The sequence below is a fragment of the Martes martes genome, assembly GCF_963455335.1.
Source record: "Martes martes genome assembly, chromosome: 4".
In the NCBI taxonomy this organism is placed as follows: Eukaryota; Metazoa; Chordata; class Mammalia; order Carnivora; family Mustelidae; genus Martes; species Martes martes.
This window is the reverse complement of record NC_137891.1, coordinates 26,117,374-26,144,702: the sequence shown is the minus strand read 5'-3', so window position 1 is coordinate 26,144,702 and position 27,329 is coordinate 26,117,374. Positions and strand designations below refer to the sequence as shown.

Below are 27,329 nucleotides of genomic sequence, written 5' to 3'. Positions count from 1 at the left end.
TATAAAACAATTCTTAAATTTATTTATTTATTTATTTTTCAAAGATTTTTATTTATTTATTTGACAGACAGAGATCAAAAGTAGGCAGAGAGGCAGGTAGACAGAGAGGTGGGGAAGCAGGCTCCTTGCTGAGCGGAGAGTCTGATGTGGGGCTCGATCCCAAGACCCTGAGATCATGACCTGAGCCGAAGGCAGAGGCTTAACCCACTGAGCCACCCAGGCACCCCCACAATTCTTAAATTTAAAGTCATTGTTTTGAGAGTGACAACACGTCAACTAGCTCAGATTTATTCTGAGTGGAGGATTTATTTGTTCATTTATTAATCTGTTCCCAGTCATAGCCATAATAGTTAAATTAGGATTTAAAAAACATGGTAGCCTTGGAAACCTGACGGCTGTTGTTTTAGGAGGTGATGGTTCTCCCCTCATCTAAGGGTCGATAATGTGAAGAATTGTGGCCACTTAATTAAACACAAAAGGAAACAGAAATCAAACAAGGCTAAAGAGGTAGAGAGCTGATGCTCCAGAGATATGCCTAAAGCCAGGAAAAAATGGAATATTACTGAATTCCCTTCTATGATTATTTCTTCCAAATGTTCATGAGGCTGAACTTACAACAGTGACCTGCACAACTTTATATCCTTATCAAAATGGTGGACTTAGCATCTTGAATCATCAAGAATTGAAAGATTAAAGTCTCAAAGAAGCATAAAAATATTATTAATCTCTGTGGTCTATTATAACTATGAAAATCTTCCCTCTAGGGATTATATGAGCTACCATTGTGACCCATAAATCAATAAATCATGCTTCCCAATATTTTTCATACTTTAAACAGATGAAAACCACATTTTTCTTTCCCAAGGCTAAAACTATTGAAGAACCTTAACGCTTGATATTGTATATTGAGGCTGATCAGAATTTTCCGATTCCCCAGTAATTTTGAGAAAATGAAATCCATTTACCTGACAATGTTCCCTGGATCTACCTCAATCATCCACATGCAACGCAGATTATTGTCATATGGAAAGGGATAGCCAGGAGATAAGATTCTTCCTGATGATTCTCCTTTAAAACGACCTCCACATTCAGCTATAAAAAAATAATAATAAATTAAGTCATAATTTAATGCTAATCTTCGCAAAACCAATCAATGAATTTCTCAAAAATATATATTTTTCATCTTAAGGAAAATAAGAATTGATCATCCCTCACCTTAAAACAAAACATCTGTATATACTTTTTCAGATTAATGTATTGGTTGAGGCAAAAATATACTATCCAATAAAACAATAAAGTCTCAAGTTAGATCACATAAAAGATAGTAAAATTAACCTAATTAGAGAATTTAAAGAAAGGACACACTCAAGAACTCTGATGTTAGTATTCAAAGATTTTAAGATGTGTTGTTAAATAATGATAACTTAAAAAGGGAAAACAGATGGCAAGTTGCTCACTGCGCCTTGATTGCGGTCTGAATAATTCATCATCTTGCTACCCCACCTTTGAGAAAAACTAATCTTTACTGCAGTCCCTCAGGCCTTCTAAATTTCATTGTCCTTTTATTCCCCTTTAAATCACTCTAAACTCTTTCCCTTTTAACCTCCCAAAAGTCGAAGTGGCATTTTTATTAGATTTCTCACTTCAGTAAAATCTAGTTTAGTCTTGATTTAATGGGTCCCTAAATTTTATAAAACTCATCAAATTAAAAATGTTAAGTATTGTCATACAATATAATTTTTTTAAATCTCTTGGAAGATTTCCTTTCCATTTTGATGCTATTTAATACATTGAGATATCTGTAGAGGTTTTACTTCAATATACAGATAATCCAGTAGAAGCTGTCTGTATTGGAAATGAGAGAAACTGAGTATTGCAGTTAGTATATTGTGCTACATCTCTAACCCTTGAAACAAGCATAACAGTGTAACACATAACACATTTGAAAATTATCCAGATTATTGGATAAAAAAACAAACTAACCCTCAAAACAAAAACATTTTACTTTGTGCTTAAATATTTGAAGGTACTTCCGTATTTGTTTTTCTTGTTCTCTGCACTGTTTCTATCTTACTCACATTCAATGGCTGAATTAAGCTTCTTGGGTTTATTTTGTTTTTTTTTTGTTTGTTTGTTTTTATGATTGGAGCAAAGATAGTCAATGACAAACTTTAAGCATTTGGAAGAGACCTAATAACAACTGAATGCAATGGTTCAAATTTGTCGGCTCTATTCATATAGGTAAATTTATTTCAAAGATTTGTACATATTCTATTTCACATTAGTTTTATGTATCAACTTGGCTATGCTGTAGTATCCAGTTATTTTATCAAACACTAATGTAGATATTGATGTGAAAGTATTTTATAGATGAGGTTAACATCTACGATCAGTTGAGTTTAACAAGTTATCCTTTGATAATGTGAGTAGCCCTCATCTAGTCATTTGGAAGGCTGTAAGAACAAAAACTGAGTTTCCCAAGACAAAAGGAAATTCTTCAAAACTGCAGCATTGAAGTCTGCTGGACTTCCACCCTTTTGACTTTGCCTGTGGATTTTGAACTTGTCAGCTCCCACAACTACATGAGTCAATTCCTTAAAATAAATAAATCTCTTGATAGATGACAGATAGATAGATAGATAGATTTAGATATTCTACTGATTCTGTTTCACTGGAGAATGCTGACTGATATACACACTTATAGAGGAGAAGCAACTTTATTTTGTACTGCAACATTAATTTAATTTACAATAACAAGTTTGTTATTTTTAACATAAATAGGAAGATATCAGTATTTAAGAGGTTACCATCACTTATTTATATTTTTCTCATTTTTAACAAATATGTTGTAGATAACTTTGCACTATGTAACTATTTTAATTCATTTTATATCATTTATTTATAGTTAATCACTATTATGGCATACATATACTATGAGAACAGATTTTATATTCATTCAAACAGATTGACTTTTAATCAATTAAAGATCACACTGAAGTTTTGTGTACTGTGTTGTATCTTGAATTTAAACATAGTTCTTTTTTATCCATATTTCTTTTCTACAAATTTTACTTGGTATTTTGACTTCAAATGAGCCAGTGAGATATGCCATAACACTAGAGTTCATATTCTAACAGAAGGTTTATATTAAAAATGAAATAGTGTTTAAAGAAGGTATGTAGGTTAAATCCTTCTGGCTATGGTGTTTCAAAAAATATTTGTTTGATCCATGTATAAGCTTCAGAAACACAATTACCTAGAAATGATCCATATAACAGAGGAAAAGTTTCTTATGTATGAGAGGCAAATATATAGGCATAATAGATATTTAAGATTAGTGAGCACAGAAAATTATGCTCTTAGGCCAGGTGGTAAAGCTATTAATTGTTGCCAGTAGAGAACAGCATCTAAAATAGAATTTCATCTTCTGTCATCATGGAAATCATCAGCATGACACACCACGCATCCAACTGTTTTCAGCTGTTACTCCTGATCATCCATAATTTTAAAAAAAGGGAAAAAATAGTTTACTCTTCTCATGAAATCTTGAGCAGTTATCAAATCAGTAAGTTTTTTAAAGGTTTTTTTTTTTTTTAAAGATACATTTATTTATTTTATTGCTGGATGAAGAGCAGAAGGAGAGGGAGAGAGAAACTCTAAGCAGAATCCATGCTGAGCGTGAAGCCCGAGGTAGGGCTGGATCTCAAGACCCTAAGACCACAACCTGAGCCAAAACCAAGAGTAGGATACCTAGCCAACTATGTCATACAGGCATCCCCTCTGACTTGGGGGTTTATAAATATAAAGTGCACTGATTTGTTATGAACAGAATTAAAATCTTCTGATCAAAAACCAAGTATCATTTTGTTTACACAAAATACTTTAAAAAAGAAGAATGTCTTTAGCTTGGTTCAACATATATAGAAAATACATGTGTTTTAAAATATTTGGTTTGTGATCTTAATTTAAAGGACAGCATGGAAAATCAGTATTTACAATTTATAGTATTGTGCAACTGTAATCCTTAATGATTTTCTGAATATATTACATAGTCACATCAAAGAATACAATCCCAGAGAAAATTAATCAGTGCTTTATTTTTCTCATAACTAATGCCAGTGGGCTCACTGTTGGTCATATTCCAGAATCCCAAGCTTTGCCAATCCCAAGGTTGGTTATTATTATAGATATTACTCTCATAATCTATCCAAAATCTGATGCTATCTGAAAAGAAAGGCCTATGATTACATTTTGGTTAGATAAAAACATGTTTGTTTCCTACATAAATCAATGTTTCAAGAAACCAACAGTGGCCTTGTGACATCAAACACACCATGTAATTAGATGCAAGGCTTTTAATGACTGGAATTTCACTTTTTTCTACTTGCACTCTAGTAGGTTTTATGGAGATTCCTATGTCAATCATATCAACTAACAAAGAAATTTTGAAGGTTTAAGTTTCCAAACTCATCAATTTATATACATAACATGTGCAGTATTTAGATACTAGTTATACCTTAATAAAACAGTTACCTTTTTTTTTAAGTGTTGATCAATTTTATTTATATGGGCCTGATGCAGAATGGATTTGTGCCTCCACAAATATCATCAAGAAACAAAAATGGCTAAAGAGTAGCTACATGTTTGTTCCCTATTAAGGAGTCAATGTTTTGTTAAAATGTTTCCTTTTGCTGGTTTCTCATTCAAGCCAGACACCTATTTATCTTTGGAGTGGGAAGAAAACAAAATTCAAAAACCAAAAACAAAACAAAAAACAAAAACAAAACAACAACAAAAAAACCCCACCCAAAACTGGCATCTTTATCAACACTTTTCTATACACCCTCTTACCCACACATACCCAGTCATTCATTTATTGATCTATAATTTGGTAATATTCCAGCTGTGCAATGAGATCATGATCCATTCTCTAGCTTCATAGAGGCAATATATCTGGTGTCACTTGCTGCTGCTTTTGAAATTGGTTAATTATGTTATGCTACATACCCCTCAGAAAAGCTTATGTACTTCCTTAGATTTTTGAAAAAGTATGTATAAAAAGAAAGCTTTTGAAGTTATTGAGAATAGTTCATTGTTTTTTTAATCTATCCTGACACTAGGACAGGTGATAAGTTTATTAAACCAAATCCAATCAGTGTGATTCAGTAAATGTGTCCAATAAGAGTCTTAATATATACTTGCAGTGAGTTAGATTTTATATCAAGATAGAAGAATTGGAATTACTCCATACACTTCACCCATGTTCTACAAAAAAATGTACTTATCAATGAACTTACGAAAAAGACCCTTTCACTTTCCATTAATTTCCTCTGACAAATTTGAGCTAGGAGTTTGTTAACTTCATGACTTTAGGTATGAGTTGTGGGTGCACAGATAAGATCATTCAAAAAGGTACAGCATATTTGGACAACACTTCTATAGAATCGATTATGAAGATATAAAAGAGGATCCTACCGATACAGGAAGGCAGAGGATAGTCCCACGCTCTTCTTTCCCCTGTCATGCACTTGAGAAGGCTACTGCCGTGGAGAGTGTAGCCTGGGTTGCATCCATAAATAATGGTGCTACCAGCAAAGTGACCTTGGTCACTGATCTTGTATCCAAATTGTGGAATGCCAGGATCCTCACAATGTGAAAGTTCAAAACCTGTGATAAGTATACAAAATTACTAAAGGCAACATTTAACAGGAAGATTTAAAATTGTACAGTCTTCTTCTGTTGTTTTTAATATAATTATATACTTTTCCCTAATTGTATTACTCTTATAATATTTAATTCTGATTGTATTGGACAGCCATAAGAAGTTTTTCCTTATAAATTAGAATTTGTTGTAATTTTATAGATTGATAGATTGTAATTTTAAATTTTGCACCCATGTCTAGATAACTGTACCATGGCTTGTTATAGCACTAAGTTTCTGGCTTACCTCAAGTGAATTATGGCTCATAATTAATTCTGACCAGTGTGTTTTCTAGGATTATACCATCAAAATTTTAAAATCCAAACAAAGCATGTGAAATTATAACTGTCCAGTTAACAGGTATGTCCATTGCAAACATAGCTGTAGATTGCTTTCCTTTGATAGCACTGAAAGGAAATGATAGTCTCATACTGAAAATACAGTTTTTCAAGAGGTAATATAATAATAGTATTCAGCTTAAAGAACTCTGGATTTTTATATTCTGCTCTCTCCACAATATATAGCTTTCAAAAATTCTTACAGGAAAAAAAAAAAAAACAAAAAACAAAAAACCAACATATCAAAGCTACGTGTTGTCATTCTCTGGTGCAAAGAAACAATTCTTATGTCAGCAGTTTGGGCTTTCTGCATGAATTGTGCTGGAAACTTGGTTTCCTGAGATGAATAATCCTGGAGAAGGTCATTTACAACTAACTATACCAGTGGTGAGAGAATGCTAGGGAGCTTTATAGCCAGAGGAGGTTTATACTTTGAGCGTGAATGAGGTCCAGGCCTTAAAGACAACTCTAGGTTATAATAACTGGAGGCATAGGACTCTAACCCGCCTACCAGAGGTAGGTATTTACATTTCAAAGGTTAAAATGAGAACTCAAGATCCTTTCCATCCCATCTCCAAGCTTCAAGGGTCTTTCTCCCTCCTTTTAGGAGAGGAGCGGAAGTTGACTTCCTTAAGCTAAACAAGTCCATTTTTCTTCATCCCTTGTCCCTGGGAACTCGTAGATTTTTCCATCTGATTTCCATCATGTTATTAGAGGGTAAGGACTGGGTCAAAAGAGGGGGGGATAGTCTGCTATTATTATTACATTATTTAAATTATAATTGTTACTGTCTCTAGACCCAGAAGGCACTGTGTGCATATGCAGAATAAAATCAATAAGAACAAATATCAAAAACTTAACAGTAATGGCACAATTCACTATTAAGAATCTGAAAGACCTAGAAAAGGATACTTCATGATTTAAACCAAGCATGATAGTAGTAATCAAAATCTAGACCCCCTAGCTATGGCATTCTCATCTTTTTTTTTTTTTTTTTTTTTTTTAAGATTTTATTTATTTATTTGTGAGAGAGCGAATGCATAGGAAGAGGAGAAGGGTCAAAAGGAAAGAGAGAAGCAGACTCCCTGCTGAGCGGAGAGCCACTTGGGGATGGATCCCAGGACCCTGGGATCATTATCTGAACTGAAGGCAGACACTTAAGCTACTGAACCACCCAGGTGCCCCTAAAGTTCTTGTCTTTAGTGTCTTACAAAGTGTATAAATGTAAGATAAATAATAGAATGAATGTGCCAAAGATAATTAGGTGCAATTTATACCAGTTATAGCTTCTGAGACTTGAGAGCTATAAAGAATATTCTAGAGAGCTTCATGAGTTTGCAAAATTTGTGATTTCAAGACAAATGATGTTGTAGAAAAAGAGAATTTTATGTGTGCATATCACATTATAAACAAAAAGATTTGCATCTCTTTTATAGGCACAGATCTGTGTCCAAATTAATCTAGATTTGAACTAGAAAACAAAAAAGCATGTATTAGTTCACATGTCAAATCATGAATTTGCCTCATTGACTTCTTAGAATGTCAAAACAGATATTAAATCACTAAAACTTGCACATCTCAAAGTACTGAATATATATGATAATTTCAGTATATTGAGGGATACATCACCTCTCAGAGAACATAAGAAGCCCCTTCTACTCTTTTCTCTGGGGTCTTAGCCATTTTTTTCTCCTGAAAACTTATAGAATTACTTAGCACATTTTCATTATTTTATAAACATTTGCTTCTTTTCTTCATTTTTTCCATAGAGTGAAATCATTTCATTCCCCCCTCTTTTCCACAGTGCCTTCCCAGCACAAATCTTGGCACATAGAGGGTGTTTAATAATTTTTGTGAATGAATGGGATTTTTAGAGGCAATTATCTTGAGGAGACAACTGAAAAAGAAAACTAAAATAATGCTGATGAGAAACTGAAGTTTATGAAACAATTAAAAAAAAAATCTCCAGGAATTTCCTGTACGGATCAACTTGTGACAGTTCCATTTGAGTGAAAATATGTTAAAATAAAGCAAATGAGGATGCCTGGGTGGCTCAGTGGGTTAAGCCTCTGCCTTCAGCTCAGGTCATGATCCCAGGGTCCTGGAATCGAGCCCCGAGTCAGGCTCTCTGCTCAGCAGGGAGCCTGCTTCCCCCTGTCTGTCAAATAAATAAATGAAATCTTTAAAAAAAAAAAAAAAAAAAAAAAGAAAGAAAATGTAAACAGCTTCAGAAACAGAGCCAAACAAGAAGTTAGAAGTTGTAACTCAAATTGTGAAACATATGAGATATAAAGGATCCATGGTCAAGCAAGTCAGTCTTTCAAACACAGAAGCAGAAATGGCAGAAGTAGTAACTCTAAATTTTGAGGACACATTATTTTACATGGATCTGCATACTTAATACTTCATTTAAAGTGTCCTTGCTCAAAAATTACAAGTTTGCATGTCTTCTACCAGACATAACATTTCGTTTATCATTCAAAATGCACCCACTTCTGAGTTTTACCATATATCATTTATCAAAATAAAAATGGAAATCAAGCTCTCTTTTCAAGGTTTATTACCAAATTCATCCTTCCTTAATTTGAATGTTCTGTAAATGTGGTTGGCAATTGCTGGTGATGAGGTAAAATGGAGATATTCTTTGTAAATTAAGATAATTTATAATACTTGGCATTGTAGACGAAAATGCACGAGGACAATAGTATATAAGCTACAAAGCACAACATAATTTAGTCCAATTTGGTAGAATTATTGTTGCTTATTCATAAATATTCAGATCTGTCTTATCTTTATGGAAACATTCAGCTGCCAGTCTTTTCACAGAAAAGCTCAAATACTTGAAACTGACAATTAAATAAAGATGTGTATGAAAAATCCTATATATTATAAATATTCACCATTCCTCATGAAATTTGATACTCTGGTGAAATGAAAAATTGTAGAGCACAAAATGAACTGAAAATCCCCATTACCTAAATCCTTTTGACTTAATTCTTTTGACTTTATGAATGACTTTTACACTGAGATTTAATTCCTTTCCTGCCACCATTAGTATAAGGATTTCTAATTTATTTTTAAGTCATTATTTGAAACCCATACAAGAATACCAAGAATAACATAACAACTTCTTCATCTGGCTCTATCAGATTCTGCTAAGTGGCTTCAGATTAATATTAATATTATTTCAGATTAATATTCATATTAATTGATCATATTCACATATTCTTACTGAGAAATAAATATGATAAAACAAGTTAAAGCTCCGTTTTGTTCCCTTCTCAGTCCTTCTCTGATTTTTCCCTACCAAGAGCTAGCAAATATTCTAAATTAGTATATTATTTTCACACCTTTTTAACATTTTTATCACACATCTATATATCTATGAACAATACATAGTATATTTTGCATTTATACATTTTAAAATTTTTTATTTATTTAACAGAGGGAGAGAACGGGAGAGAGAGAGAGAGACAAAGAGAGAGCACGGGGGCATGTGAGCACGAGTAGGGGAAGGGACAGAGGGATAGTGACAAGCAGACTATCTGCTGAGCAGGATGCCTGGCTCTGGGGCTCCATCCCAGGACCCTGAGATCATAATCTGAGCCAAAGTCAGATGCTTAAGCAACCAAGCCACGCAGACACCCCACAGGGATTTATACATTCTATAAATTATACAATTATTTTCAGATTTCTTCTGAGGCTTTACTTATTGCCCAGCATTGTATTTTAACCTTTACAAACACACACATCACACAAATAAACATTTTTTTTTTTTTTAATTTATTTGACAGAGAGAAATCAGAGCTAGGCAGAGAGGCAGACAGAGAGAGGGGGAAGCAGGCTCCCGCTGAGCAGAGAGCCCGATGCGGGGCTCGATCCCAGGACCCTGAGATCATGACCTGAGCCGAAGGCAGAGGCTTAAACCACTGAGCCACCCAGGCGCCCCACAAATAAACATTTTATTCGTTTTCACTACTCTGTGGTATTTCATTAGAAACAGACTCCAAAATTGACTTATTTATTTTCCAACTGATGAGCATTTACACTGTTTCCAATTATTCCATGCTACGAAAAGGCTATACTTTTTGGTTTCCTTTTGCACATGTTACAAACATTACTATCCCATGTAGGGTTCCAGAGTTCATTTTGTCTTAAGATTCCATCAACATCTTCTAATCTACTTTTTAATTTCTGCCTTGGCCTACAAAAAGATAAATAGTTGAATTCCTACTCAACATAATTTCTGTGCAATTTGTTTATGAGCAAAAACTATGTATTCACATGGGGTAATGTCACATGGTCAGCAGAACAGTAATCCAATAAGGCAGATGGCTTAGCAATATAAATATTTGAAAACTCCGTCTTTGAATGTAAGTCAGCATTTCTGATAGAACTTAAAAGAGGTATTTATATGCTTTTTTAAAAAAAAATCAGTTAAAATGTAAATATGTACTTAATATTGTAAAAGTTACATTTTGGAGAATTTAATGGTGAATGAAGATATATTAGGTATATAGACTAAAAGGAAGAACTTTCAAATTGTTCAACAAAAAGTAAATAGGTTGTTAATAAGGGAACTGAGAAAGCATGTTGGCTAAATACAGTAAAGGGTCATATCCTTTCTGAAACTAAAAACATTAATTAAAGTTTAAATAATAATGCAAGGAAACTTAAAGATTAGATTAATCTATTGTCATCTTAATCTCTATTGAATTTGGTCAATTTGACTAATAATACTTAGTAAAATAATCTACAAGAATTATATTTAATGTTCGATTATTAAATTCTACTTAGGCCATGAATCTTGTGAGGAAAAGTCTCATTTTAGAATTCTTTATAATTAAATGAAGATGTACACAAAATAGAATGTCAACTTTGCCACTTTAAAATTTGAAAGCAGGAAATAAAAAACAATAAAATTCACAAGCAGGAAATTTGTCCACAGTCATGCACAACAGCTGTGATAATCCTCTTTGATTCAGACATAATAAAGAATATAATAGGAATAAAAAGAAGAAAATATTAAATGAATACACATTCCTTTTTTTCTCACTGGACAAACTAATAAAAAAAAAAAGGCACACACTTATTCCTCACTAGTCAAACTCTATGACACGTATCAAACTTTGAAACCACAAACTTTATAAGAATGGTTTAAGAAGACAATCCTTGTAGTTTTCAGTATATAGAAGTAAAACATTTAAACAAGCAAAAGTTTGTGGAAATGACTGATATGCATTTCCAACTGGAGGAACAGGAGATATGGTAAATAATTTTTTTAAAAAAATTTTAATGCTCTAAGTCCTATGCATAAACCTCTGAGTAGAAAACATTACTCACAGGCTTTCCTATATTTTAATTTGTTGGGCATGAAAAAGTGAGTGATATTTTTAAATGGCTAGTTTGTGTCTTGCACATCATACATTTGTACATCATTCTGGGTTGGTGAGATTCAGCTTTGCCTGAACATTAATTTTTAACCATCAGCCATTTGGTATTTGGCCAAACTGTATAGTTGGTTCATTCTAGATACATCTAGGAATGGAATTTTACTAGATATTGCCAAATTACTCTCCTAGATTACTTTACCAACTTGCATTTCCCAAAGTTAAAAGAGTTTTATGTTCTTCAAATTGCCATCAGCATTTAGTATTGTAGAGCATTTTAAGTTTTACTAATGTCATGAATATTAATATTAGTAAAGCAGAGGTTCTTTCTAAACAAGTATTATTTTTCTCAGAGTTCTTATTTTGATGTTACATAATTTATTTCTGCTCAGAAAGAGAGGTCCTCACCTTCAGTGAAACAAATCTAACAACAACAACAAAAATAACCCAACTGTAAAAACATATTATTTTAGGTTTAATTTTCTCAATTTCTATTAAGCATTTTTGTTTGTCTACCTGAGGCTACTTTTGTGCAAAATTTTCTTTTCATTTTCTTATTAATTTCTAGGATTCCTTTCTGTAGAGTTTATATTTTCCTGTTACATATATAGTAAATATTTCCTAAAAATGTCTCATCTTTCTACTCTGTTTATGGTGTTTTTTGCTACAGAAACATTTAAAAAATATATGATGACTGGGACTTGGTCAGAAAAATAGAAGCCACTTAGACATTTTGAATTGCTAAGATTCCATACATTAGAAATAGGTACATCTTTATTCTTAGGGTATTGAGGGAAAATACAAGAAATGCAGACAGTATAAAGGTCAGAAGACTACTGCTGGCTTTCAGGACATCCTGGAATTCAGGGAAGATGCTACCACATAAAACCACCTGCCTGTATCACAATCCCACCTGCTGCACCATAGACCTTAATGGCTTCTCCACCCACTCCACCTCTAGGCTCTCACAGGGCTGCCTTTAATTGACAGAATCTAAGTAGAGGTCTTCACTGGCTGGAGTATGGGAAATACAGTTGCCAGGTCTTTAGTCTCTACACTTTAGGAAAGTGCTTAGAAGGGCACAGATGTTACTGACTACTGACAGGTTTTTGCTTGTGTATCTTGTTTTAGAAATTGTTTTAGAAATCTCACTCCACCTTGAAGACATAGCTGTTCTAGGCCACACTTTTTTTTTTCCTATATATTTTATTTTATTTATTTTTGTAAAGATTTTATTTATTTATTTGAGAGAAAGAGATAGCAAGAGAGTGCACGATAGAGGAAGGGAGAGGGAGAAGCATCATCAAAGCGGGGCTCATCCCAGGATCCAGGATCATGAACTGAGCTGAAGGTCAGACACTTAACCGACTGAGCCACCCAGGAGCCCCTTTTTCCTCAATATTTTAATGTTTTCATACTCACATATAAGTCTTCAATCCCCAGAAATTAATTTTTATGTAAGGAGTATACTAGTAGGTCTTTAGATATCTAAGTTCAAAAGTTACAAAGTTTTTGGGATGCCAAAGTTATACAAATGACAATGATTATTTTGTTATTCTATTACGAAGAACTAATATTGCCTATGTAAATGACAGATAATGAAGAAATATTTCTCCAATATTTTAGCTAGAATACCTTATATTACATAATGCAGCATTAGTCAGCACTTCCTTTATTAAATGGTTAATTTCAAGTTTTAAGAGTGAAAGAAATGTCAAATGCATCTGTTAAGTGTTTACGGGACATAGAACCACCCAGGCTAACTTTGTTGCTCCCTTGTAATTTACTTGTTCTCTACTTGCATTTGCATTAAAATATATCCAAAGAATAAAGTTAGAGTCAATAAATCACCTGATTATTTTTCATTATTAACACTGCCAACAACATACTAGTAATTATATTAAAGAGTTTAAATAAGGATAATTTATTATATATTTGTAAGGTTAGTACACAAGAAAAGGCATCACAAGTTAACTAATGCCCATCATTAATTTGAATATAAAGTTTGAAATTGGCATGTTCCATGTGGATTACTGAATCATTTCAAGCAACAAGACTGGAAGGTTAAAAGTGTCCAAATATAGTTGAACTTTTCCCTTGGGATAATGAACATTTCTCCAATAGGCTTTTTAGTAAATTAAATGTACAGAGGTAATAACAATAGGCCCAGAGATAGTATCTACTGGCTGGGCATCATGGACATTTACCAGATCAGTTTTTGAGAAGACAATGCTATAATCCATCAAAAGGTCTGATTTAGCTCTGTAATGGATGGTTGTTTAAAACACCCAACTACTTTCTATTGAATAAAAGTGGGAGAACTACAAATGAGTAGAGCTAAAGGAATGTGCAATGAAGCATAACTTCAAGACATAAAGTTTAAAGACTACACAAACAACATAATAGACACGAGGTCTAAGTTATCCTCTGATTCTAAGTTTGGCCAATAAGAAAACACTCTGATTCTCAGGCATAAAATGATGAAAGTGTCTTTGGAATGAATTGTATTTACTTTTTAAAATATTTGTTTTTACATTTACATCAACAATAAAAAAATTATAAATCCATGGAAATTCAAATATAAAACACCTCAAACTTGGGTTGAAGATAATATAGTATGGTGATTAAGAGGCAGAGCCCTTCAGTTCAATTTCTGTACCTGTACTTAATAGCTTTGTGACCTTGGGCAAGTCATAACTCTTTTGTGCTTCATTTTCCTCTTCTTCTAACTGAGGATAATAGTACCTTCCTCACAGGGTTATATCTTATACCTGGTAGAGAGTAGATAAATGTTAGCTGTTATTTTTAACTCTACTTTGTAAAGATACACTGGTGTTGAAAGATTTCTCTGTATCTTTTAGGTAAAATCCAACCCCTAACTATAGCCTACCTCGCCCCTGCCTAATTTCCACTTTTTCATTTTGTCCCATTCTCCTTGCTCATTCAGTTCTAGCTGCATAACTCAAGCTCAGGTCTCTCTCGGGCCTTTGCACTTGATGATCTATCTGTCTGGCACCCTCTCCCCACAGATCTGTTTGTGGTTGTCCTTTCTTATAATTCCAATATCAACTCAAGTAATAACCTCTTCTGAGATGGAGTCCCAAAACCAACTAACTACAGTAGCCTCATCTTCTGTACTATTCTCCAATTGGCCAGTTAGAAATTATGTCTAAATGAAGTTCTCTTATCCTTTGTTCTTCTCTTTCTTTTCTGTCTTGTCCCACTAAAATGACATTTCTACAACGTAATCTTCAGTGAGAGATTCAGTGAAAGACATTGGATTTACAAGCATCTTCTTGAAATGTGGATTGAGGGGCTGAAGAAGTCTGGTCAGGTTATCCTATCAGGTTTTGCTGAGTTCTATTCAGAGTGAACCAGAGCGGAGTGATGCTTTAAGAAGGATACTAAAAGGTGCCTGTGTGGCTCAGTTAGTTAGGCAACTGCCTTCGGCCCGGGTCAAGATCCTGGAGTCTCAGATCGAGTCCCACACCGGGCTCCCAGCTCCACGGGGAGTGGGCTTCTCCCTCTGACCTTCTCCCTTCTCATGCTATCTCTCACTGTCTCTCTCTCAAATAAACAAATACAATCTTTAAAAAAAAAAAGAAAGGAAGAAAGAAAAAAAGGATACTATAATGATATCTTAATTTCTGATCTGTTCTTCCAAGTTTAGAAGGAGATGGTAATTTTCTCTCCCTTTACTCCCCCACTCCCTCTAGGAAATGCAGCTATGCCTTTAGGGGTCACAGGGAAATTGTCAACGAATCTGTATTTAAAAAGCATGCCTTATCTATATCTTTATTTGGGGTGAGTTTCAGATTTCTCCAGGGCAAGAGTATTTGATAGCTGTTAGTTTGAGAAGAACGGAAGAATGACCTGACTCAAAGAGGGAGTTAATTCTGAGAGGCTGAGTAGTGGGATTGATACCTTAATGGTAGTCAAGGTCTGACCAAGTTTATCATGCTGTTTTACTCTCAACCAGTGTAGCTATCCAGGCTTCAATTATTCTAATCAAACTAGGTAGAGTTGACTGGAAACTTATCTGGGAGAAGGATAGCCCCACAAAAGCTAAAAAAAATATTATTCTTGATAACTCTTAATGTTATGTTTTTATGTTATGTTTATCTTAATGGGTTATGACTGAAGAGATTCAATTTGCTTTAGAAAAATAAAGGACTGCGAGAGTTTCTCCTCTGAAGTATGATGTAGCATTTTCACAAGTATATATATAATTTATTTATTGATGAAGAAGAGTGAAAGAAGCTCACTGTCTTCTTAGTGTAGTAGAGCTGAAATTATTAATAATGAGTAAACCAAACGCTTTTCCTTTCTAAACACCCAAGAGTCCAGGCTTCCATAATACCACTAATTGCAGAGGCATATATTGATGCAACATCTATGGACTTATTACTTGTTTTGGAATAACTGTTACAGCTGTACATTGTAGTAGACACTGTAAGTTGTATTCTCAATATCTTTTCTCTTCTTCCTCACAAACACCTGATTTTGTTCCCAGCAGTAAAAGAATCATATCAGGCTGTATAGCATGGTGGTCTAATACTGAGCGATTATTTAGTCTACCAAATAATTCATTTCCCAGCTTTTCTTGCTAGGAAATCGGGTATAATGATATGGCTCAGTTTAGGACAGGGAGAGATAAGAGAATGTCTGACATAGATTTTGCATACCTGGTAAAGGAGGCATTTGCGGTTGGCACTACCTGTTCCCTCCTTCTCCCTGCCTTGACTATGCCTGGAGTTAAAATAGCCATCTTATGACCATATCACAGACATTAGGACAAAAAAATGAACACGTTACGGATGCTAAAGCAGAGAGATAGGGGCAGGATCCTTGTTCCCTAGGTTGGAGAGTTGAATCAAGAAACTACCTACTTGTTGTTCATCTTTTGTCTTATATGAGAAAAATAAATCCTGGTAATTTAAGCTATGGTTAGGTTTTCTATTACTTGAAACCAAAAGCAACATCTCAACTACTGTTTCCACTGGTCCATTTGCTACTCTTAATGATTATATGATGAATGGGCCTAAAAGATAGCTGAAATAAAATGCCCCTTAAAAGTTATGTTCTGAACTATTTGTTCTGAAAAATATCTGTTCAGAAAAAATATTTTCTCATTTCTATCTCAGCCAAATGTGTTTCTCTCTACCTAAAACTACAAATAACCAGGCAACCACACAAGTCAACAAAATGGACAATAGAGACATAGTGACTATCATTAGATAAGAAACCTGTCATTAGATAAGGGTGGTCATAAAAGGCCTATACATCTTAACAGCTAGAATTGTGAGGAGCTAGGTAAATGGGATTAATCCAAACTGGATTATTTGCTGTATTTGCCTTAATGTGCCTAATAGGATCTTTCTAGTCTCTGTGCCTTTCTTTAATCCTATTCTCTTTGCCTGGTATGCTCCCCACCACTTCTCTTTGCAATCCACCAATCCAACCTTTAATACCATTCTATTAATGAATCCTTACTTGATCTGATCTAGAGCCAACAGTTCTCTCTTCTGTCTCTAATTCTCTTAATGGGAATCCTGGGAACTCCTCTATGTCACAAAGTGTTCTCTCAGATGTTTCAGAGGCTAAGTTTGGATAATTGTAAGGAGGAACACAACACAGAATTGCAGTGTGGAATTAGATTTAGAAATAACCAAATACAATGATTCATACACAAAAACATTGTCTTTTACATTTCTCCATGTTTGGGCACCTTAGCAAATTCTTTTGTGTTCAGAAAATAATTACTACCTCTAAGAAGTTTATGAATATTTAAAATATATGCCCTTGTAGAATCTTCATCTATATCACAAAGGCATTATACAAAATCAGTATTCAGACCACATGTTAATTTACTAAGAGTATGCAAAGAGATGCGATTCAACCAAAACTGACTAAAGACATGAAGACAGGGAAGGCTTCCTAAAGAAGTATGTACAATATGTTTGCAGAAAGGTGTAACGATAGTACAGTGTGATAACTGATATCTTAGTTGGGGACAGAAAGTTCTGCAAATGAAATGTTTAAAAGTAAGCTAGCTCTGACTGAAGGAGTCAGGGTAAGTAAGCATCAGTGGGAAAATATCAGAGATGTGTCTTAAAGTTCAAAGGCTCAGGTGATGCTTCTGTTTGGAGCACACCAATAACAATTATTAACCTTGAAGAGAAAGCAGCCTAGCACTGGTGCTATGGCTGGAAACAAAAACATATCTGGAGGATGGGGATAAATTCCCGTCAAAGCCAGGGATTAGCTATTGGGGTTAGCTATTAAGATAATTGCAGATATGTAGAAAGATTGCCATTGTCAAAATCAGAAGTAAAACCTTGGAACAAATAACAATTAATGATGGATATGTTACAGTTCCAGGATCCTCCCAGAAGGAGCTCAGAACACAGCTGTTGATTCAGAAAATCAGAGGACCCTTCGCTGACCTGGTGATATCCACCAACTTGAAGTAGGCTATACTTTCAGTTCCAGATCTGAGATGGAAACATTCAGTATCAGTTCTGAGACTGAAAAATATTTATGGATGTATATCTACCCTTTAAAAAAAAATAATTGCTTTTATATTCTCTTCCCCATTCTACAGCTTTCCATCTTCATAATGACACACATTCTATAATGAACAACTAGAGTCATTAAGAAGAGTGATTTCAAATATGTGGGAGCTCATACAATGACAATAAGGTCAATGATTTGACTCAGTCTAGACACCTAACCACCCAATTTAAATGCAGGTATGTCCTACAATGTCTAGCATCTTTGCATCAGTAATCTCAAGTTACACAGAATTTAAAAATCTGGGAAGGAAATCTAGGTTTTTTCCTATGAACCCCATTAACATTTTTAGATAAGGAGAAATGCAAAATGATGCAGAGCAAAGAAAGGTCATTGTGTAGACATTGAGCCATGAGTTGAAAAATGTCAGCAACTCTGTTAGAAAACAGAGAAAGAGCCAGAGAAAAGCAGATTAAAACAACAAGTGCCCTTCTGAGCAGATCACACCAATTATATTTGAGCAATAATTGTCAATACTATTACTTTTAGTGTATCACACAGTAATAGCTGTAAACACAATTTGGTTAGATTTTCATTTGTCTTTGGAAGTACTTCATAAAAAATTGCATTGTACACAGTTCTCAGGATTTAGAAATACGAATTTAACATTCATTTTGTTAATTTAGGTTTTCTTACGTTAATGGTGAACAATTCTAGCACAGGTAGGAAAAAAAAACCTTGAAATAAACAGGGAACAATAGTAATCTCTTACTTAAATGCATCAGATTTTTTAAATATAATTTCAATATAATATACTCTCCTGTCTTCTACTTCTCTTATCATTAAGAAAGAATATTTTCACAAACAGCAATTTGATTCAAATTCCCTTCAGGATCCCATGTTTCTTTGATACTGTAATAATTTTAATTTTCCAGTTTCTGTAATAGTTGCCATTCACCTGACTTCTTGAGAAAATTTATAGGCATCATTAGATCTTTTTCAAATATTCTAAAAGTAAAGATTTCTGAATGTTGCTGCTAAGTTGTTTTGCTAAATTAATGAGCATTCTGAACTTCCAAGAACTGATTTGATCTGATTCTAAATTTGTTAAAAACACAGCTAGTAACTATCTCAGTTTTACATGAGCTTTATTTTGTTAGTGTACTGCTTACAGAGTAGAAACTCAATAAATATATTACTTGAATAAAACTTATTGTGGAGAGATGTATTAAGTCTGTTTCTTTTCTTATGGCACTGGTAAAATAAATTCATTTAATTCATATAATAACTGATGTAACCCACCAACCCATGCTTCTCAGTCTTTGAACTTCTACTCGTTTGTCAGAATAACCAACTGGAGTATAATGCAATAGTTTTATTTTTAATAAAGCAATTCAACACAAAAGCAAAACAAAATAAAAAACTTAACTCTAATGTAAACTCATCTGAAACCATCCAGTTATCATTAATGACTGTCCAATATATAACCACCACACTTGCAAACATTGAATTTTCATATATTAAAAAAAATTATATTTAAAAAAAAATATTGGATGAGAAGAATACTGCTATTTTAAAATTACGTAAATAAATCAGCCACAAATTACTTAACCATTCTGAACCTTAGTTGTTTCAATGTGGAATTGCAACAGTTAGAATACCTGTAATTTATGGAATCGTTAAGGTCAAATAAAATTGTATATATAGAAGGTAGTTCTACACTTCAAATTCATGATCAAATTTTGGGTTTTATTTCACCTCATAAGTTGCAATTATTTAATAAATACTCAGCCTCAGTGTTTGGCCATTTTTTTCTTCTAAAATACTTACTGGTATAGACAAGTTGAAAACCTTCATCTGTCCCTTCAGAATCAGAATTAAATTCCAGCCAGAGTTGATTTGAAGTACTGCTAAGTGTCAATCCTCGCATAGATGCGCCAGTAAATGCACCTAGTAGATGAGTCGTTTTATCTTTTCCATCATAAATCTGCAAAATGTTTATAATTAAAAATGTAAATGTGCCAATAAAAACCAGTTGAAATAATGTGTTTATGTTTATAAAGAAGAGGAAATTATCAAATTCTTCCCAAATCAGATCACTCATGTTCCCCAAGGACAATTACCTATATTAATCCCTACATATATCAAGCTAAGAAAGTTAGAATCCACATGGATAATTTTAAAATTCCAAGCTCAGTATACCTTAACTTTTGATCTTATTATAAAAATAATGCTTTTTTATGGCAGGCATTTAAAATTGAGAATATCTATGGAAAGGCTGGTTTTCAAGGTTGGTTGGTTCTTTTTCTGCAACTTGCTCAAGGGAATCAAATACCTTTTTTTTTTTTTCTAATAACGTAATTAATATAAAATATACTTGCTTCTTTTGCAATTTCTATAATTTATCCATTTTCTTTAACTTAATTCATTTTTGACATGCAAAAATATTAAATGAGTACTAAATGTTTTTAGAAATGATCTAACAAGGTAAAAATATACAAAACAAAATTGATGAGCTCTCAAAAATTCCTATGTAATTCTCATTCTTCTGAAGTTGTAACTTCTCATTATATTCTAATTTGCTTTTATCAGTGCATTATAGACATCTCTCCAGGTCAGTAGATACAGATTCTGCCTTTTGAGAGCTATGCAATATTTCACACAGTGCCACTACCACAACTATCATTCCCATATTAGTAAATTCAGGGGTTTTTTTGCTACTAAGAGCAATACTGAAATAAACACCTTTTACATATACCTCATTTTTTTTTATATTTGTATTTTCATAAGAAAATTATCAATATATGGGATTTCGGAGCTAAAATACTCAGGTATAGCTATACTATTTCCAAAAAGCATATCGAAATTAAGTGGAAGGTTTACCAACATTGCATGTTACTATTCTTTTGTCCTTAAGAGATGAATTTTCAGTGGAGTACTTATGCCCCACTCCCCCAAGACAGTGAAAATGGGTTCTTGCTTGCAATGAAGTCTTATATATTACAATGATTAGTAGTGCTACAAAGATCACTATATCTGACCAATTTTACTCCATAATATTTAGCTTCATGGGGTTGAAGGCTCATTAGATGAATGATAATGAATAGAAAAAGTTGAGAAATGCTGCTCAGTTACTTACCTGCTGCCTGAAACTGCTTTACTTCTAACCTGGTATTAGTATAAAAATTATGTTGTTGAATTCCTGAACAAGTGACCTTGCCACAGTCCCAGTGTTCCCCCAAAGTGGTATTCATCATGTTCATGTTCAGAGAGCAGTTAGATGGTATGCAATGGGATTTTCATTATTATTATATACATGTAACTATTATATTAACCTTATGGTAGACTTTTCTTGAACTAAATTTTTGGGTTTAATTTGATAATCTATATAGAATGTTTTCTATAATTTATAAATGAAAATTCATGTGTAGTTTTTATATTTTTTCTTTTTTTTCAAATTATCTTTATAAGGTATTAGTATTCAATTTATGTTAACTTAATAAAGAGACCGGGAAATTTTCACTGTATTTCTAAAGTCTGTATTATGCAAATAAAGTAACGAGACTTTTTTAATTAGAGGTTTAAGATTTTTTAAACTCCAGCAACTCTTTGAGTTTTTGTTCATTTAATTACTCCTTATTTATATGATCCTTTTATTTTCCACCTAGAATGCCTATAATTTGTATATTAAGTCTCCAAAACAGTATTATATTTTTCCAATATTTTCTCTTTGCATCTATCTTTCCCTCTGTATTATAAACAATCCTCCACTGGATCTTCCACATGAAAAATTAGATTTTCAGCAGTAACTAATCTCTTTTTAGGGCTTCTATTAAAATCTTAAATTTTAGGGATTCCTGGGTGGCTTAGCCCATTGGATGCCTTCCTTCAGCTCAGGTCATGATCCCAGAATTCTGGGCTCAAGTCCTGCATTGAGCTCCTTGCTTTTCCTCTGCCTGATGCTCCCCCCTGCTTGTGCTCTTTCTCTAGTAAATAAATAAATAAACTTTATTTAAAAAATGATTTAAAATCTTAAATTTTATTTTATTTATAATTATTTTTTTTTAAATCTTAAATTTTAAAATCATTGGTCAGACTCTAGAAAGTCTCTCTCTCAGCACTCTAATTGCATTAAGATTTTTTTTAAAAATTTTAAATTTATTTTCAAATTTCTCTTAACACTCCTACAGTTTGAATTCAACGTATACCACCTGTTCCATGCATTTAATTTGGTCTTCCTTCCCTCCAGTTACTGAATTCCCCTTAAGTCCTTAAGTATGTATTTATGTACCTTTAGCTATGTAAAGGATTATACTTCCTTATTATTGATATAAGATTTAACTGTTATAAAGACTAGAGATAAAATTTTATTTAACATGCTATAAAAATGCAGCTTGTGCTCAGGGCCTCTGGTGTCCTCTTCAAACCACATTACCCTACACCTTTTCTACACAGGAATTTTGAAGTCTCTTTTACCAGGACATTCTGCTCTTTCCCTTTGTGACCGAGGGAATCTGCAGCTTCATATGAGCCTCCGGGGCTCCACCAGCTTATTTATTATTTTAGCTCAGAGAGGGAGGCAGAAATAGAGGGAGAAAGATGAAAGCTGAACTCAAGCCAACATGCTCATGGAATTCCTAAAAGAAAACATTTTATTGTCCTCTCCCTTTTACAAGGTCTTTATGTCAACTAAAAACAACAACAAACAACAAAAAAAAGTGGGTTGACTGTTTAAAGAGTATCTGAGCACTAGATAGAGGGCTGTACGGACAAATTTCCTAAAATTATATAAGAATTCCTTGAACCCCTGGGCGGAACTTACCAGACAAATAAGTTTCTGTTTTAGTTATCAGCAAGAAGTTCTTTATCTTCAACAAAGCTGAACCAAATGTTGAGGTTTGTTAGCTCAGGGATTTTATTGTTTGATTACATAAGAATCAACTTTCGATTTCTTAAGAATAGTTGTCACCAGTGATAATTCAGAGGCAAGTCAACACACTTGCTGGAAAACACACTTTTGTGTCTGTGAGTTTCAAATGTTCAATATTCTCGGAAGCTGCTTTTGAATACATTTATTTTATAACTCTCTATATGACATAGTTCATAAATTCTAAGTTTAGAGCCATACATTCACAACCAAACCATTTGGCCAGCAGATCCAGTGATCTTATTTGTGGTTAATATTGTCTAGGTAACCCCAAAGAATACTTTCCTTTTTATTTCCCTTACTTTTTGCCAGCATGTAATTTCATTCTTTTTTTTTTTTTAAATGTAATTTCATTCTTACGTTAAATATAAATAATTGTTTCTTGGGTTCAACTAGTTCTGCTTTTATGCATGAATACACTGTAGGAACTTCATATCTCAAAAATAGCCAAGTAAAGGGGCAATATAAATTAAAGTAATTGATGTAAATCAGCAAACAGAAACTGGTTCTTGAATTCTGTTTTTGGTTTTTGTTTTTTTTTTAAAGTCTCTCCTAATGTTTTTCTTAAATGTTCAGTGGTAAGAAAAAAAAAAGTTGAATCATTAGAGAAACCCTCTCTTTACACATGACAATCGTTCTTATATAACATAATTTTAAAAAATAAACAAAATAATTCAACTCATATTTAGTTCTATGCACTGTATTATGTGCTGAGAATAAAGTAAAAAATTAAGACATCATTCGAAAGCTGAAGGAAATTTTAAAAATATTGTCTGTCCCAAGAGAGATATTTACATTGTGTCTTTCTACTTTCTACTTTTTAAGTTAGAAGCATACTCTTTTCTTTTTCAAAAGAAACTATCTTTAAGATATTTTAAAAATAATGATTGAAAGAAAAAGACTGAGAAGAGCTAATACTAATATATATAATATATATAATACATATATATATATATATATATATATATCCACACACACCTTAAGCCCAGCAGAGTGGATCTAATTCAGCACCAAAACTCATTAACTAGTTTATTTAACAATGTAAAGTCAAAAGGTAGAAAACAAATAACACAGAGATACCACTATAATCATAAAAGTAAAATGAAGTGTGATAATTCAACTATGAAATTTTGGAAGTATGTATAGAGTTATTAAATCAAGATGAAAAGCAAGTGTTAATTAGCAAGGTTTTAGAGAAGAGTTTTATACTAATGATCAAGCCAATGTTATTTAACTTATAAATAAAATTCTTCAAATGTATTCAAATACATATGTAAGCATAAAGGCAGTAAGAAATAGCAAAACATTGCAGCCAAAGGCAAATTACTTTGGAAGCAAACATGGACGCAAGCATATAAATAAAAAAATAAAATGAACAAAATGTATATTTCATTTGAAAGTAAATTTTCAGGGGTATTTGGGTGGCTCAGTTTCTCTTTGGCTGGGGTCATGATTTTAGGGTCCTGGGATCAAGCCCAGCATCAGGCTCCCTGCTCAACAGGGAGTCTGCTTCTCCTTCTTCCTTTTCCCCCCAAACCCCCAACTCATGCTTTCTCTCTCAAATAGATGAACAAAATATTTTTTAAAAAATAAATTTACAGTACAGAGTGATTATATTGGGTCTTACCATAGAACTTTTGACATTATTACTTTTTATATTCTCAGTTACTTAGCACCTAATTCAGATAATGAAGACTCACTTTAATGTCAAATTTAGAATTTCAAGTTGATTTAAGAATTACTATCATTAAAGGCATTGAGGGCTTTTGTAATAATAATGAAGGTCCTCAATGAGGCTCTAATTTGTCAAATGGTTGCCATTAACCTGGTAGTGTCTTAATAGAACAGACTAGACCTCAATGTTGCCATGTTTCAGTTATCAAACCTTTTATAATGGATCAGGGCCTGTAATTAGTTTTGGTGTACAGACCCTCCTATATTTGGAAGGTCAAATCCTTTATAATGAACAGCTTATTAACACTTAAAACTATGTTTTTTGTTTTTAATAAATGCATAATTAGAAGGCATATTCTCAGTCATTCCTTTAATGAATTAGCAAGTCAGATGTTATCTTAACCCAAGAGCAGAAAGTACATAGAAAATAAAATCAAAAGAAATCACACATGTACATATGTATAATCACACAAACCTGCAAATTATTCCCACTTATGGATATTAGAATTTTCATTTTGGCTGCTTGTTTTATAGGTTGATTTAGAAATTTAAATAAAGTTTTTCTAATAAGGTGAGTGAGATGTCAAAATCTGAATAAAAAATAAACAAGAATAACTTTTACAATGGTTGATCAAAAAGGACAATGTTCCCAACCTTATGCTCTCTCCAAAATAAAATGAAACAGAGGAGAGAACTTTTGTTCACACTAAAATATTTATGTCTTCAAAATAGCCATATAAGGTGTACGCAATTATAAGAGCTAATATATTTTAGTTAAGGAGCTTAGGACACAATGAAGAACACACTTTTCAGGAGGTTTAGCATTGCAATTATATAACAGATTTGAAGTCCCAATTCTACCTCTCAAGCTGGATGGCCTGTCAAAAATCATTCACTTCTGTTATCCTCAGTATGGGAAAGAATGAAGGGGTTTATGAGATCTAATACAGCATTCTTGACAAATAAATATTTACAGAGTGCTTTTGGAGGAAGAGAGAACAAAGGATTACCAGTGAACAAGCAAAGTTGGTAGATATGTATAGTAGACATCTGAGATCTCTGGTTTGCTAGAAAATGTCTAATAACCAGCTCCCAGACAAATAGAATTGGTGAATGTGTATACCCAATCATACTTAAAAAATAACTTTTATTAATATAAAGAGAGGTAGACTCGGGGACGCCTGGGTGGCTCAGTGGGTTAAAGCTTCTGCCTTCAGCTCAGGTCATGTTCTCAGGGTCCTGGGATTGAGCACCACATCGGGCTCTCTGCTCAGCAGGAAGCCTGCTTCCTGCCTGCCTCTCTGCCTACTTGTGATCTCTCTCTCGTCAAATAAATAAATAAAATATTAAAAAAAAAAGAGAGGTAGACAAACTTATTCTAAAAAAGAATTAGAAGATATTTATACTCTTTGGGAGATAATATCTCTGTCATAACTACTCAATACTGTCATTGTAGCACAAAAACATGGACAGATAATATGTAAATGAATGAACATGGTTTTCTCCCAGTAAAATTTTATTTATAGACATGGCCGTCAAGACCAATTTGGCCCATAGACTGTCTGGGAAACCCTGATTAAAGGGATATGTAGCATGCAAGTTACAAATAGCAAAAAAAAATTTTAAACCTGCATATATACTCACTGCTCCAAATTCCATAGAGGTAATTGATTTTCACAGAATACTTTTTTTTTTTTTTTTGCCAAATTTTTGTATCTACATCTTATAATTGCAACTGACAAAAAAGAATGGTTCCTAACTGAATATTGCTTGCGTTTTTTAAGTTAACAAGATCTAAGTAAAGCAATGTAAAAACAATGTTATATCAGAAAAAAAATTTGTAAATGATAGAAGCAACCTCTTGGCTAAACCGAATAATAGTTTTTTAATTCTAGAAAATATGTATTCTCAATATTTTGGTTTATTCACAACAGAATGACTACAAACACAACCTATTCTTAAACTTAAGTATAGATGATGTGCAAAGGAATAGATCAAGTCAAGATCTGTAGTATTTGCCATTTTCTGCAGTGTAACTACTCCTAGTATTGTCAATATCGAGCTATCAATATGACATCTCTGTATGTAGAGTTGGGAAAGGATGGACGCTTTGCGTAATATTTCCACCATAGAGATTTAGTACACACAGCTCACCTAAAAAACACACATAATAACAAAAATAGTAAAATAATTAAGAAACGAGAAGTTGTATTTGTTACCCTTGTTTTTAATATAACAATTGTAATGTAACTGTGACCTAATCTGATGTAATTTTTAATAATGTCTATGTTTAACAACCAGTTCACAAAATTACTGAAAATTTAGCAATAGGTTCTCACAAGTAGTATTCCCAAACACTAGCATATAGGTTACAAAATAAGCTTGAAAATAACAACATTTGAAAATGTTTGAACATTCAAATAACAACATTTGAAAATGTTTGAAAAAGCTTGAAAAACAACAACATTTTAATAACTTTATTTTCATGCTGCTAAAAGAATATTTTTAGCTTTTAATCCAGTCCTTTATTTAGTTTTGCATAACTATGATAATTCTTTCAGACTCTCAAAACCAATATTAAGTTATTTAACTGACTCTTCTCCATAATCATCCATCCTGTCTACATTTTGCATTAGACATAAATCTTTAAACTACGCAATACTGAGTGTGGTAAAAAGATAGCCTTGAATTTTTTCTCTGCTACATTCCCTTATCTAAACATAATGCTCAGTCTTTTTCTGAAAATAGAAACAAACACTACAACAACAAAACAGAGATAGTATTTC

General features: G+C 33.0%; 1 protein-coding gene across 3 annotated transcripts in view; it reads right to left on the bottom strand.

The window, feature by feature from the left end:
• CSMD3 (CUB and Sushi multiple domains 3) overlaps positions 1 to 27,329 on the bottom strand; it is a gene marked incomplete at both ends in the record, with an annotated part of 1,233,164 nt that overhangs the window by 307,299 nt on the left and 898,536 nt on the right. For all 3 annotated transcript variants that reach the window (XM_080802411.1, XM_080802412.1, XM_080802413.1), the window contains 3 exons: positions 966 to 1,092; positions 5,476 to 5,667; positions 19,773 to 19,929. In XM_080802411.1, the coding sequence (XP_080658537.1) occupies positions 966 to 1,092; positions 5,476 to 5,667; positions 19,773 to 19,929 (476 nt within the window). The remainder of the gene's footprint in view (positions 1 to 965; positions 1,093 to 5,475; positions 5,668 to 19,772; positions 19,930 to 27,329) is intronic.